General features: G+C 43.4%; 2 protein-coding genes across 3 annotated transcripts in view; one reads left to right on the top strand and one right to left on the bottom strand.

Moving 5' to 3' along the window:
• The first annotated feature begins 68 nt into the window (after positions 1-68).
• On the top strand, positions 69-5,313 carry pofut4 (protein O-fucosyltransferase 4). The gene is given in 7 exon segments (NM_001139988.1): positions 69-155; positions 713-1,081; positions 1,368-1,542; positions 1,867-2,072; positions 2,303-2,449; positions 3,969-4,444; positions 4,653-5,313. Coding segments are annotated over 7 exon segments (1,533 nt in total). The 5' UTR covers positions 69-146; the 3' UTR covers positions 4,804-5,313.
• znf185 (zinc finger protein 185 with LIM domain) overlaps positions 5,235-15,456 on the bottom strand; it is a 34,585-nt gene continuing 24,363 nt past the window's right edge. For both annotated transcript variants that reach the window (XM_045724153.2, XM_045724152.2), the window contains exons 18-23: positions 12,820-12,882; positions 12,016-12,039; positions 9,391-9,465; positions 9,070-9,195; positions 6,616-6,721; positions 5,235-6,389 (exon numbers count right to left, since the gene is read on the bottom strand). In XM_045724153.2, the coding sequence (XP_045580109.1) occupies positions 6,291-6,389; positions 6,616-6,721; positions 9,070-9,195; positions 9,391-9,465; positions 12,016-12,039; positions 12,820-12,882 (493 nt within the window). In that variant the 3' untranslated portion in view covers positions 5,235-6,290. The remainder of the gene's footprint in view (positions 6,390-6,615; positions 6,722-9,069; positions 9,196-9,390; positions 9,466-12,015; positions 12,040-12,819; positions 12,883-15,456) is intronic.

Genomic DNA, 15,456 nt, shown 5'->3' with positions numbered 1-15,456 from the left:
GGCGTGAAGATCCCAGATTGCTTCCCTTTTTTTGCTGCTTCCCCCATTTTTCTCTCCACCCAAATACACATTTACAGAAGAAATTATTGAGTTCGGGGAGAGAGAAAAAGAGAGAAGAACGCGTCTACATTCATGTGTTTATTGTAATGATAACGGTAAGAATACGTGCGGTTTATTATGACCCTTGTAATATGTCTGATTGTGTCCCTCAAATTGGTTGTTTCAGCCAGAAAGATGGCTTTGATCCGTACTTTGACGTAGCTGGCTGGCTAGCTACAGTAGATCAGTATATTTAGTGGCTGTATATAGTGAAATATCACCGTGTAGCTATCATGTAAGTGATGGACAGACCAGAGCCATCTATTGCATGAAGCATATCTATTGGCCAATAACATCCATAGACTGTGACTAGTGTGCAGTGTACAAGCAGACAGAATCAGTGTACAAGCAGAAAGAATCAGTTTACAAGCAGTGTACAAGCAGACACAATCAGTGTACAAGCAGTGTACAAGCAGACAGAATCAGTGTACAAGCAGACAGAATCAGTTTACAAGCAGTGTACAAGCAGACAGAATCAGTGTACAAGCAGACAGAATCAGTGTACAAGCAGAAAGAATCAGTTTACAAGCAGTGTACAAGCAGACAGAATCAGTGTACAAGCAGACAGAATCCAAATAGAAGCATGATATCAGATCTATATAATGGTTCTCAGATGCCTGTGGAGGGGAGGCTGGGGGCCAGGCTGGTGCCCTGCTGTGTGTGGCTGTGTCTGGGGCTGCTGTGTCTCCTGTCCACCCTGCCCTGTTCCTGGTCCCAGGACCCCCTTAACGTTGGGGACCCCAAGGATATTGGAGACTCCATGGATGCAGATCAGGGTGCCTTCCAGCCGCAGAGTGCACTGTCTGACATGGAGTTCTCTTCCGTTGCCTCCTACCGCGGCCCCGGCAACAATGACTCGCGTGGCAACAAGGACCTGCCCATCCTGTTGTGGTGGAGTGCAGGACTCTTCCCTCATTTCCCCGGAGACACAGAACGCATCGACTGTCACACCTCCTCCTGTCTGGTCACACGCAATAGGAAGGTCTGTAGTTCTAGTATTATAGCTAGGTCTTCCAATGGTTTATACTGTTGTGTGATGTCCTAGCCTGTTCCCAGATCTGTTTGTGCTGTTTTGCCAACTCCTATGGCCATTGTCTCACCAAACAGATATGGGACCAGGCTAGTGTTTTCTTTGTGATCTGTTAATACATGTAGTTTATAATATGTTATTAATAATAGCCCCATGTCTTTTTCATGACCATGGATTTCAGTTTATATTGACTACAATGTGGATATGTATAAACTAGCACCATCCTAAATCTCTTTAGGTTCAACTGTACCGACGTACCTCCTCCATCATCTTCTATGGGACAGACTTCAGGGCCTACGAGGCTCCTCTTCCCAGACCCTCTCACCAGACCTGGGCCTTATTCCACGAGGAGTCCCCCATGAACAACTATGTCCTGTCCCACAGCCCAGGCATCAGGCTGTTTAACTACACAGGTACAGGAGACAGCGGGTCAACTCTTATCTTGTGTAAATAAAGTAAAGGGTACATGGAGCCAACAGTCGCTCACATAAAGAAATGAAGATTGCGTCCCAAATAGCACCCTATTCCCTATATAGTGCACTACTTTTGACCAGGGCCCATAGGGCTCTATATAGGGAATAGAGTGTTATTTGGGATGCAGTCTCGAAGGACAGCACTCACTTGAATGAATATAATTTGCAACTCAAAGCTTTGTTTGAATTTTATTTTTGTCAAAGCAACATGTCTTAATAAACCATACATTTCCCTTTGTTCATTTTGGATGTTCAACTCCACAGCCACCTTCAGGAGAGGTTCAGACTACCCTCTGACCCTGCAGTGGCTGCCCTCCCTGGGATACCTGCTCCAGCCTGTAGCCGTGTCTCTGGAGCAGAAGAACCGCTGGAGGAGAGAGGGTCTGGCCCCCATCATGTACATGCAGTCACACTGTGACGTCCCCTCTGACAGGGACAGATACGTACAGAAACTCATGAAGTACATAGAGGTACAGTGATATGGAATGTGTTCCCTCCTAGCCTAGATGTTTTGATATAAAGGAATGTTGTCTGGTTTTTATTATCTAATGATTTAGCAGACTGGCAACCATTTGTGTGAATTGAGCCCTTTAGTCTGGTCCAAACTTTTCTCTCATCTACCTCTTTGTCCCCTGTTCCCCCACCCACTCTCCTTTTCTCTCTCTCGCGCTCTCTCTCTCTCTTGCCCCCCTCCCTCTAGGTGGACTCGTATGGGAAATGTCTGAACAGTAAGCCCCTCCCTCAGTCCCTGGAGGACACAAGCACGGCCACAGGGGAGGACGCCGGCTTTATGAGCTTCACGGCACGCTACAAGTTCCACCTGGCCCTGGAGAACGGCCTGTGTCAGGTAAGAGAAAGAGGAGAGAGGAGCAAGGGAGTGATAGAGAGACAATTTTAGGTTTTTAGGCATGTTTGAAACTCATGTTTTTTTAGCTTGTCCTTAATGATTTTATTGTTGTTTAGACATCCTTTGTGTTTATTTTTTTTATTAATCTCTCTTATACAATATGAACTGAATGGTGAATAATGTATTGTCATTTTGGAGTCACTTTTATTTGAAATAAGAATAGAAGATGTTTTCGAACACTTCTACGTGAATCTGGATACTACTATAATTATGGATAATCATGAATTCATCTTTAAAAAGTTTGAGGTAGGAAAAAAAAATAGCTAACGTCCCGTATTATTGATAAAGGTGAGAGGTTAGCCTTTTTGGGGGGAGGGGGTGTGATCTTTGTTCTTCTGTAACTTTCTCCCTCATCATTATGTCAAATGAAAGGTGACATTCTGTAAAGTCGCCTCATATTAAACAAATTGAGAGTGTATACTGAACAAAAATATAAACGCAACAGGTAAAGTGTTGGTCCCATGTTTCATTAGCTGAAATAAAAGATCCCAGAAATGCTTCATATACACAAAAAGTTTGAGTGTAACTCTCAAATTGTGTGCATAAATTTGTTTACATCCCTGTTAGGAAGCATTTCTCTTTTGCCAAGATAATCTATCTACCTGACAGATGTGGCATATCAAGAAGCTGATTAAACAGCATGATCATTACACAGGGGCAGCTTGTAAAATGTGCAGTTTTGTCACACAACACTATGCCACAGATCGATGTCTCAAGTTTTGAGGGAGTGTGCAATGGGCATGCTGACTGCCGGAATGTTCACCAGAGCTGGTGCCAGAGAATTGAATGTTCATTTCTCTACCATAAGCCGCCTCCAACGTCGTTTTAGAGAATTTGGCAGTACGTCCAACCGGCCTGACAATCGCAGACCACATGAAACCACGACAGCCCAGGACCTCCACATCCGGTTTCTTCACCTGCGGGATCGTCAGAGGGGGAGCTGAGGAGTATTTCTGTCTGTAATAAAGCCCTTTTGTGGGGAAAAACGTATTCTGACTGGCTTGGCCTGGCTCCCCAGTGGGTGGGCCTGGCTCCCAAGTGGGTGGGCATATGCCCTCCTAGGCTGCGCCCCTGCCCAGTCATGTGAAATCCATAGATTAGGGCCTAATTTATTTATTTCAATTGACTGATTTCCTTATGTGAACTGTAATTCAGTAAAATGTTGAAATTGTTCATTTTTTTATTCCGTATATAAAGAATGATATTTGTTTGTGGATGGATTTACTTCTACCGCATGAAGACTATTGCGCTACAATTTTGCGCATTGAAGATCCATTAAATCTTTTTTTTTTTTTTTTAAACGTTCGAACTATAAGGCGTAGGCACTTCCTGGTTACTTTCATAGTGTATTGTCTTTTTATTTATTTTTGTCTCTTTCATTTCATTGTTTTAACTGTAAAGCGTGTTGTGATTTCAAATGCACTTTAAATAAAGTTGGATTTAATTTAATTTCCTCCAGGACTACATGACAGAGAAGCTATGGCGCCCTCTCCACCAGGGCTGTGTACCAGTCTACCGCGGCTCCTCATCAGTAGCCGACTGGATGCCCAACAACCTCTCTGTCATCCTTATCGATGACTTCCCATCACCTCAGGACCTAGCCAAGTTCCTCAAGGCGTTGGATGAGAACGATGAAGAGTATGCTAAGTATTTACAGTTTAAGAAGCCGAGCCACGTTACCAACGTTGGCCTGTTGGAGGCACTGGAGAGCAGGGAGTGGGGCGTGAACGACATGAGCAAACCCAACTACCTCAACGGCTTTGAGTGCTATGTCTGTGACCAGGAGAATACCAGACTGGCAATTGAACGGGCCTATAGGAAAGCCCCAGAGAAGAGCCCGCCCCCCCAGCCTAAGATGGCCAATAATTCTCATATGGGATGTCCTCTACCCAGCCCAGGGTTTGGAGACCTTCAGGATCTACACATCAATGACAGGTAGACACCACCAGCCTCAGAAATAAAGGCTTTAACCTTATAGTACATTATGACAGTGTACTGTTTACATTGAGAGATATTCCTCCATTGAGTGTCTTAACATGTCTTAACATACACACACACACACACGTGTGTTTTTTTTCTCCTAACATTTCAAATAAACTGCTGTGTTTATTAGCCTTATTTATTTGTGTGTGTTTTTTTCCAGCTGGGTCCAGATGTGGCCGCAGGACTACTGGCAGAGCCTAGATCAGGCTGAAGGATTGGAGTCTCTCATCAGACATAACGAGTCAGACCCTGCACTGCTCTGGCATCACATCCAGGAGTTGGCTATGAGGAGGGCCAGAGGACAGGCATAACTAGTCGAACCCTGCACTGCTGAGGAACCACATACAGTAGGAGAGCCAGAGGTAACTGAGAAAGTTCCTTATTGCCAGTGTTTTTTGACAGAAAGAGGACAAGGAAAGAAAGCCATCTAATTGTCTAGAGACTTGCACCCCTTAACCAGTGGGGCCAAACGCAAACCTGAGAGATGTGGACCAGCAATAAGAATCAATGAACTGCTACTGAACTATCGGTAGTGTAGACTAAAGGATAGAGAAGATGTACAAAAATATATATATCACAGTACTGCTTTATAATGTTGTCCACTTGAGATGCCTGGTACCCTCATCTGTGGTACAAAAGGGCCTAATTTGTGTCCAAGTTACAGTAATGTTTTGTTATCTCAAACCTGTCGCCAATAGTTGTCTTTTCAACACTCAATAATGTACATTTTTTATACTCTATATTTATCATGTTTATATAAATCAATTTTATTGTTTTTCTGAGTCAAAGCATCAATTTAAAAATAAACGTTTGAACGAAAATCGTAGTTATTTACTTTGCATAGTCAAGCCTGAAAGTAGAAAATTGTACCCAACTGCCAATCTACATATCCAGTTCCCAGTTAACTATTGTCATTACGTAATAATATTTAGAGGCTTTTACATACAGTATCTTCATATTTCACAATACATTCACCAAGTTACAACATTAAAGGTACAATGCAGCCGTTTTTATCTCAATGTCAAACCATTTCTGGGTAACAGTTAAGTATCTTACTGTGATTGTTTTAAATTAAAATGGTCTAAAATAAAATGTATTAATTCTTAGCAAAAAGCAATTTCTCAAGCAAGAATTTAGCTAGGACTGTCTGGGAGCGGTTTGAGTCCTAACTGGACGAGCCTAATGGGAGGGTTATCTAACATGACAACTAGCTGTTATTCGCTGAGCGGTTTGAAACTCTCTGTTATTGGTCTATTAACTCATTCCGCCTGGTGATGTCACCAGACAGTCCTAAACTCCATCCCACAAAAACAGGCTGAAATTTCAGGTGGTCTTTTCAAACAGCTCTTACACTAAAAGGGAATTATCATAATTTTCACAATTTCACAGTATTATTCCAACCTCCATAGTGTGGAATTATAAAACACAGGAAATCATGTTTTTGACTGCACTGGGCCTTTAAGGAGAAAAAGGCAACAAAAAAAGTGGACATTGAAACGGACGGAAGATTCAACTATATCAGTAATATGATCAGATTATTATCTTTACCAACCCTAAACCATAGAATAACTGCCATAGTATTTCAGTGTTAACCTCATTCAATTCAGTAGGACCCATACAAAGGTCTAAAAACAAAATGTGACACATGGAAATTCCTGTCAAAATGAAGGTGCAGTATCCCCTGTCTGTTAGCAGACGACAGGTCTTGATAGGAGAGAGCAGTTATATCAGCCATCCAGTCTTGTCACCTCTGTGGCCATGAAGGAAAAGAGACGGGGAGACAAGGGGATGAAGCTATCTACAAGACGTTGGCGTAGCAGCTCTCACAATGGACTGTCCCTTTGTGCAGGAACATGTTGTACAGAAAGTCTCCCATTGGCTTACTGCAAACACCACACTGCAACAAGAACAACAGCATAGTGTTAATGTAGCACAGCCAAGACTATATGAAGGCTTAGTTCTGGTCTGCAATGATGCTACCTGCTAGCAACACAGCTGCTATACCACTGAAACAACCCTTTTTATAACTACCGCAATCTCTACAGCTGATACAGGGTTAACGTGTATAACCTATAACATGATTGTAACCAGAGTTTAACATGTTAATAACCAGGTTTAGTTACCTTGAAGCAGGCCGGGTGGCAGGAGATGTTGAGGTGCTCGATGGTGATCTTGGCATCGTTACCCACCTGCTCTCCACAGTACGTACAGGCAGACGTCATGGTAGACCTAGAGGAGGGGGGAGAGGTGTTGAGCATGGGACACAGCTCTAATCGATCAAAGCCTGTATCTACAAGTTTCCAGCCAAGGAAAGACAAAATGATATGTGTGTCCATCAAAGTTATTATAGTTTTGGTATTTAATAGTTGTTATTATGTCTGTTCATTTTTAGAGTTTTATTTTAAGTTTAGTTTCCGTTCGTTTTCAGACTTTATTTAGTTTCAGTTTAATAAAAAACATTTCTATTTTGTTTGTAAACTTAGTTTCAGTTTTAGAAAGTAGCCAATGGGTGGGTGGCTAAGAGCCATTTATATGTTGTAGGTCTATAGTGTTTTATGGGCGGGGGGGGGGGGTGTCACTTCTTACCACTTGGGGGGCAGTAATACACAAGGTGATGGACCAGGACCATAGACGTGGATAGACATAACATCTGGATCTGTGTCATGATGGAGATGATAAGGTGATGGACCATAGACAGACATAACATCTGGATCTGTGTCATGATGGAGATGATAAGGTGATGGACCATAGACAGACACAACATCTGGATCTGTGTCATGATGGAGATGATAAGGTGATGGACCATAGACAGACATAACATCTGGATCTGTGTCATGATGGAGATGATAAGGTGATGGACCATAGACAGACATAACATCTGGATCTGTGTCATGATGGAGATGATAAGGTGATGGACCATAGACAGACATAACATCTGGATCTGTGTCATGATGATGTCTGAGGGGGAATCTCCATCTTGAAATAATCCATGTTCTTCTACACCAGGAAAATTCATTGGCTGATCCCTCCTGATGACCCAGCTGTCGTGACTCCAACCGGGTCATCAGGTCATGCCAACCGGGTCATCAGGTCATGCCAACCGGGTCATCAGGAGAAATCAGTCAAATAAGTTGGAAGTCCCGCTCAGTTGACTAAATCAAAATGGTGAAAGTTCTCAATGGTGCTGCCCATGGTAATACAGGCTTTTGGCAACTAGACTACATACAAGGCCATAGGTTTGGTTTGGTTTAAATTATAAATCAATCCTAATGTGACTTGGATTTAAAGGATAAGTGCCTAGACTGGTGCAAGAAATATGGTGGAAGGAAACTCTCTTGCCCATGTTTACACCAATCCAAAGCTTTTTTAACTTTAGTAGCAGATGTAAGAAGAATGATGTACCTTTATCTGACAGAAGAGAGAGGAAAAAACAACTAATATAACGTCAAATGTGCCATGACTTCATTAAGCACGTATCACTGGCTAACCCCTTCAAATAGTTCTAATAGAAACAGCTGGAACTACAGCACCAAAAACATGCTTCACAAATCTATCAGTTCACAGCCTGCCAGCCAGCCTGCCAGCCAGCCAGCCTGCCAGTGTGTGTTTTTCTGTTCAAACAAACAATATTCTGTGGTTTCTAACTCTTGGGATACAGGGGCAGAAACCAGATCCAGTGGATAAACATCCGTCCTTTACCTGTCCGAACTGGGGAGGTGACTCTGTAAACATGCCCCTCCGCAGGTACTTAATACACTGCCAGGTTGACCCTCTGTCTGGACAGTGATTCAGTATGCATGCAAAGTGCTCCCGCAGTGACTTCAGGAGGACCTGTGCCAACTGTCTTGCAACAGTAGTGACTGCAGGTGTGCCTCAAAGTTGAGACAGCACGGCACCACATCAGACTGCGACTGGCTGTCAGTTTGAAGTTGGTCGTGTGTGGATTGAGAACGGCTCCAGCATCTTCACAAGCTGTTGTAGCTTGGCCCAGTTACGCTCCGTGCTCGCCCTCGGATTTCTTCCCTGTTAGCTAGTGATCGCTAATGACAGTGATGCACAAGATAGGTGGTCTATTTGAAACATCGGCATCTACTGGCAGCATTTACCTGCCAGATTCAGAAGCTCAAACCACATTAGGAAAAAAAAGCTTGAAAGCCACGTTTTATATTTTTGGTTAAAATTTAGATGCAAAAACCTAAAAGTAACTTAATTTATGATGGTTTTTATTGAATTGTTTTGCAGTCAAAGATAATAGTTTCAGTTTTTCAAATGTTGCGTTTTATTTTATTTTTTCTTCAGTTTACTAAATCGGTTTTCCAATTTTAGTTTTATTTTAGTTTCAGTTTTGATTTACTATAATAACCTTGGTGTCCATGCCACTTATTTGCCAATCTGAAGGAACTGGATAGGTGTAAGCAATAAAGTTTGATTTGAATATGGTGATGACCCCGCTCCACCCATCTAGTCTTGTAGCTTCCTTCTGCTGTGTTGATTACACCTATCTGGGTTCCTTCAGATTTGGACAACAAGGGCCAAGGAGTTATTTTCAAAGTGCGGCGTGGTCAAAGTATTGTTACCTGGTGTAAGGGCTGCTGTAGGAATAGCTGGTAGAACTAGACGTTACATAGTCAGGATCGTTGTCTCTGGTGTTGTGCTTGGTTAGGTCTGTAGCGTTCACGTACTCCTTCAGATACACAAAACCCCTTTCAGAGGAGAGAGAAGGGCGGAGTAGAGGGGTCAGCGAGAGATACTTATTGTAACCATCACATTGATAACCATCACATAGTAACAATCACGTTGATAATAACTTTCACATAGTAACCATCATTACTAGAGTAACTGGTATAACTCACTGTACTTCTAACGTTCTACCCCCATCCTTCTCATGATTCACTCACTTCTTGGACTCGGTGTCTGGTGACGTGGGTCTCTGGTTGGCAGAACTGTCCAAGGTCCTGGAGTAGGAGCTAGAACTAGAGGAAATAATACTGTATATCAGACAGTGTGTCATTATGGGTCAAATAGAACATAGCAGAGAAATAGAATGGGAAAGAAAAACACAGGACAGACTATACTGGTATGTCTATGAGTTGTACCAGAGAGGTTTGATACAGAGGACAGACTATACTGGTATGGACAGACTATACTGGTGTCTATGAGTTGTACCAGAGAGGTTTGATACAGAGGACAGACTATACTGGTATGGACAGACTATACTGGTATGGACAGACTATACAGGTATGGACAGACTATACAGGTATGGACAGACTATACTGGTGTCTATGAGTTGTACCAGAGAGGTTTGATACAGAGGACCGACTATACTGGTATGGACAGACTATACTGGTATGGACAGACTATACTGGTATGGACAGACTATACTGGTATGGACAGACTATACTGGTATGGACAGACTATACAGGTATGGACAGACTATACTGGTGTCTATGAGTTGTACCAGAGAGACTTGATACAGTGGACAGACTATACAGGTATGGACAGACTATACAGGTATGGACAGACTATACTGGTATGGACAGACTATACTGGTATGGACAGACTATACTGGTATGGACAGACTATACAGGTATGGACAGACTATACTGGTGTCTATGAGCTGTACCAGAGAGACTTGATACAGTGGACAGACTATACAGGTATGGACAGACTATACTGGTATGGACAGACTATACTGGTATATCTATGAGTAGTACCAGAGAGGCTTGATACAGAGGACAGACTATACTGGTATGGACAGACTATACTGGTATGGACAGACTATACTGGTATGTCTATGAGTAGTGCCAGAGAGGCTTGATACAGAGCTCAACACAACAGTCAGGGAGGTAACCTTAGATCCAATACAGATAGATAATACAGCTGCTTTAGCCTAAATCTCTTACTGGGTCTCCCTCTTACCACCAGTACTATATTATATATTCACCAGGTACAACTAGTGGATAACCTGTATGTGCTATGACCCTCACAGTTTCTCTTGGATAACCTGTATGTGCTATGGCCCTCACAGTTTCTCCTGGATAACCTGTATGTACTATGGCCCTCACAGTTTCTCCTGGATAACCTGTATGTGCTATGGCCCTCACAGTTTCTCCTGGATAACCTGTATGTGCTATGACCCTCACAGTTTCTCCTGGATAACCTGTATGTGCTATGACCCTCACAGTTTCTCTTGGATAACCTGTATGTGCTATGACCCTCACAGTTTCTCCTGGATAACCTGTATGTGCTATGACCCTCACAGTTTCTCCTGGATAACCTGTATGTGCTATGACCCTCACAGTTTCTCCTGGATAACCTGTATGTGCTATGACCCTCACAGTTTCTCTTGGATAACCTGTATGTGCTATGACCCTCACAGTTTCTCTTAGATAACCTGTATGTGCTATGACCCTCACAGTTTCTCCTGGATAACCTGTATGTGCTATGACCCTCACAGTTTCTCCTGGATAACCTGTATGTGCTATGACCCTCACAGTTTCTCCTGGATAACCTGTATGTGCTATGACCCTCACAGTTTCTCTTGGATAACCTGTATGTGCTATGACCCTCACAGTTTCTCTTGGATAACCTGTATGTGCTATGACCCTCACAGTTTCTCCTGGATAACCTGTATGTGCTATGACCCTCACAGTTTCTCCTGGATAACCTGTATGTGCTATGACCCTCACAGTTTCTCCTGGATAACCTGTATGTGCTATGACCCTCACAGTTTCTCTTGGATAACCTGTATGTGCTATGACCCTCACAGTTTCTCTTGGATAACCTGTATGTGCTATGACCCTCACAGTTTCTCCTGGATAACCTGTATGTGCTATGACCCTCACAGTTTCTCCTGGATAACCTGTATGTGCTATGGCCCTCATAGTTTCTCCTGGATAACCTGTATGTATTATGACCCTCACAGTTTCTCCTGGATAACCTGTATGTGCTATGGCCCTCACAGTTTCTCCTGGATAACCTGTATGTGCTATGACCCTCACAGTTTCTCTTGGATAACCTGTATGTGCTATGACCCTCACAGTTTCTCCTGGATAACCTGTATGTGCTATGACCCTCACAGTTTCTCCTGGATAACCTGTATGTGCTATGACCCTCACAGTTTCTCCTGGATAACCTGTATGTGCTATGACCCTCACAGTTTCTCCTGGATAACCTGTATGTGCTATGACCCTCACAGTTTCTCCTGGATAACCTGTATGTGCTATGACCCTCACAGTGTCTCCTACATATATCTTTAGAGTCCCAAAATATCACATGTATTTGGTTTCCTATCTTACTACCAATAGATTCCTTACTATCATAGAAGCCCTAGCTTAGGTATCTCCAACTATAACATTCATTAGGTTCCCGTTCCACGTATCCCTTCCTTAAGCACAGCAACAAAGAGAGTGTTGTGGAGATTTTAGATTACAGCAGACAATGGGAAGGTATGCTATGACAGACATGAGGAAACATGAAGAGATATGAACATGTTGCTGTGTAAGACATAACGTGACACTCACCGGTCCATTGAAGGCTTTGGGTCTCTGTGATGAAGAGACAGTAATATCGTCAGAACACCCACTTCTAGAGAATGGCTTCCAATAGCCACACTGGGCACAGATGTCAATTCAACGTGTATTCCACGTTGGTTCAATGTAATTTCATTGAAATGATGTGGAAACAATGTTGATTCAACCAGTGTGTGCCTAGTGGGTTCTCATCCAAGTCTCTAACTTGTCACTACTTCTTCTAACTTGTCCCTTCTCAACTGTGATGCTAAGCTGTATGTCTCCCTGTAAAGAATGTCTCTGTCTGCCAATAGTCAACCAGCTAGCCTTTCAGATGTCTCTTTAACATGACTTTAGTCACTTCTCACCTGTAGCAAGCTATGTACGTCTCCTTCTGCCAGTGGTTCCCCCTCCCAGAGGATAGGTAGATGAATGGCAGGGATTATGTTTCAATGGCTGCTTTACTGGCTAACAAAGGTGTGGTCTAACACTTCTGTACTTCTGTACTACCTTACCGACCTCTCCTCCCCTTCTAGTCAAACTGCAGTTAACCATTACCTCTCTCTCTCTCTTTCTTTCTATTTCTCTTTCGCTCTTTCTTTGGTCTCTCTCTCATTCTTTCTCTCTCTCTTTCTCTCTCTCTCTCTCTCTCTCTCTCTCGCTCTGTCTCTGGTATTTTCTCACTCTCTCTCTCCTTCCTCTCTCTAACATGCTTCTAGCATTATGCTGATAATGTTAGTCAATGATTAAAGGCATTGTGTTGTAAAATAAAGACTAATACATCCTATAGGGGTGGTCATATAATCAAGGTCATACCTCTTCTCTTTATAGACAGTAGGTGCACTCCATCTATCCCATGGTGAATCACTGTCAGATGACCTGCAACACAAACACACACACCATTAAGACATCATACATACCACTCCCATAGGAAGACACCACGGTAACGTCATGCACACAGTGATGGATGTAAAGAGATCAGTTTACTAGAGATGTATGGGAAAGGGCTAACGGGAATATATCTGACCTATATCCTATATACAGCAGCACCAATTCAGTCTGTATTCTGGTTCACTGGGCTGAGGGTGTTACTAATGGAGGACAGAGGCTGAGGGTGTTACTAATGGAGGACAGAGGCTGAGGGTGTTACTAATGGAGGACAGAGGCTGAGGGTGTTACTAATGGAGGACAGAGGCTGAGGGTGTTACTAATGGAGGACAGAGGCTGAGGGTGTTACTAATGGAGGACAGAGGCTGAGGGTGTTACTAATGGAGGACAGAGGCTGAGGGTGTTACTAATGGAGGACAGAGGCTGAGGGTGTTACTAATGGAGGACATAGAAAGAGGCTGAGGGTGTTACTAATGGAGGACATAGAAAGAGGCTGAGGGTGTAACTAATGGAGGACATAGAAAGAGGCTGAGGGTGTTACTAATGGAGAACATAGAAAGAGGCTGAGAGCGTTACTAATGGAGGACAGAGGCTGAGGGTGTTACTAATGGAGGACAGAGGCTGAGGGTGTTACTAACAGAGGTTATAGAAAGAGGCTGAGGGTGTTACTAATGGAGAACATAGAAAGAGGCTGAGAGCGTTACTAATGGAGGACAGAGGCTGAGGGTGTTACTAATGGAGGACAGAGGCTGAGGGTGTTACTAATGGGGGTTATAGAAAGAGGCTGAGGGTGTTACTAATGGAGGACAGAGGCTGAGGGTGTTACTAATGGAGGACAGAGGCTGAGGGTGTTACTAATGGAGGAGATAGAAAGAGGCTGAGGGTGTAACTAATGGAGTACAAAGAAAGAGGCTGAGGGTGTTACTAATGTAGGTTATAGAAAGAGACTGAGGGTGTTACTAATGGAGGACATAGAAAGAGGCTGAGGGTGTTACTAATGGAGGACAGAGGCTGAGGGTGTAACTAATGGAGGACAGAAGCTGAGGGTGTACCTAATGGAGGACAGAGGCTGAGGGTGTTACTAACAGAGGTTATAGAAAGAGACTGAGGGTGTTACTAACAGAGGTTATAGAAAGAGGCTGAGGGTGTTACTAATGGAGAACATAGAAAGAGGCTGAGAGCGTTACTAATGGACGACAGAGGCTGAGGGTGTTACTAATGGAGGTTATAGAAAGAGGCTGAGGGTGTTACTAATGGAGGACAGAGGCTGAGGGTGTTACTAATGGAGGACATAAAGAGGCTGAGGGTGTTACTAATGGAGTACATAGAAAGAGGCTGAGGGTGTTACTAATGTAGGTTATAGAAAGAGGCTGAGGGTGTTACTAATGGAGGACAGAGGCTGAGGGTGTAACTAATGGAGGACAGAGACTGAGGGTGTAACTAATGGAGGACAGAGGCTGAGGGTGTTACTAATGGGGTACATAGAAAGAGGCTGAGGGTGTTACTAATGGAGTACATAGAAAGAGGCTGAGGGTGTTACTAATGGAGTACATAGAAAGAGGCTGAGGGTTTTACTAATGGAGGACAGAGGCTGAGGGTGTTACTAATGGAGTACGTAGAAAGAGGCTGAGGGTGTTACTAATGGAGAACATAGAAAGAGGCTGAGGGTGTAACTAATGGAGGACATAGAAAGAGGCTGAGGGTGTTACTAATGGAGAACATAGAAAGAGGCTGAGGGTGTAACTAATGGAGGACATAGAAAGAGGCTGAGGGTGTTACTAATGGAGGACAGAGGCTGAGAGTGTTACTAATGGAGAACATAGAAAGAGGCTGAGGGTGTAACTAATGGAGGACAGAGGCTGAGGGTGTTACCAATGGAGGTTATAGAAAGAGGCTCGGGGTGTTACTAATGAAGGACAGAGACTGAGGGTGTTAATGGAGGACAGAGGCTGGGGGTGTTACTAATGGAGGACAGAGGCTGAGCTGTTGCGCAGCAACTCCCTGCCTTCCTGAAGACAAACAATATATACGAAATGCTTCAGTCTGGTTTTAGACCCCATCATAGCACTGAGATTGCACTTGTGAAGGTGGTAAATGACCTTTTAATGGCGTCAGACCGAGGCTCTGCATCTGTCCTTGTGCTCCTAGACCTTAGTGCTGCTTTTGATACCATCGATCACCACATTCTTTTGGAGAGATTGGAAACCCAAATTGGTCTACACGGACAAGTTCTGGCCTGGTTTAGATCTTATCTGTCGGAAAGATATCAGTTTGTCTCTGTAAATGGTTTGTCCTCTGACAAATCAACTGTAAATTTCGGTGTTCCCCGAGGTTCCGTTTTAGGACCACTATTGTTTTCACTATATATTTTACCTCTTGGGAATGTCATTCGAAAACATAATGTTAACTTTCACTGCTATGCGGATGACACACAGCTGTACATTTCAATGAAACATGGTGAAGCCCCAAAATTGCCCTCGCTAGAAGCCTGTGTTTCAGACATAAGGAAGTGGATGGCTGCAAACTTTCTACTTTTAAACTCGGACAAAACAGAGTTGCTTGTTC

Source organism: Salmo salar, chromosome 09 (genome assembly GCF_965601325.2).
Source record: "Salmo salar chromosome 09, fSalSal1, whole genome shotgun sequence".
NCBI classification, from domain to species: Eukaryota; Metazoa; Chordata; class Actinopteri; order Salmoniformes; family Salmonidae; genus Salmo; species Salmo salar.
The sequence above is the reverse complement of the archived record's forward strand: the minus strand, read 5'-3'. Positions and strand labels throughout refer to the sequence as shown.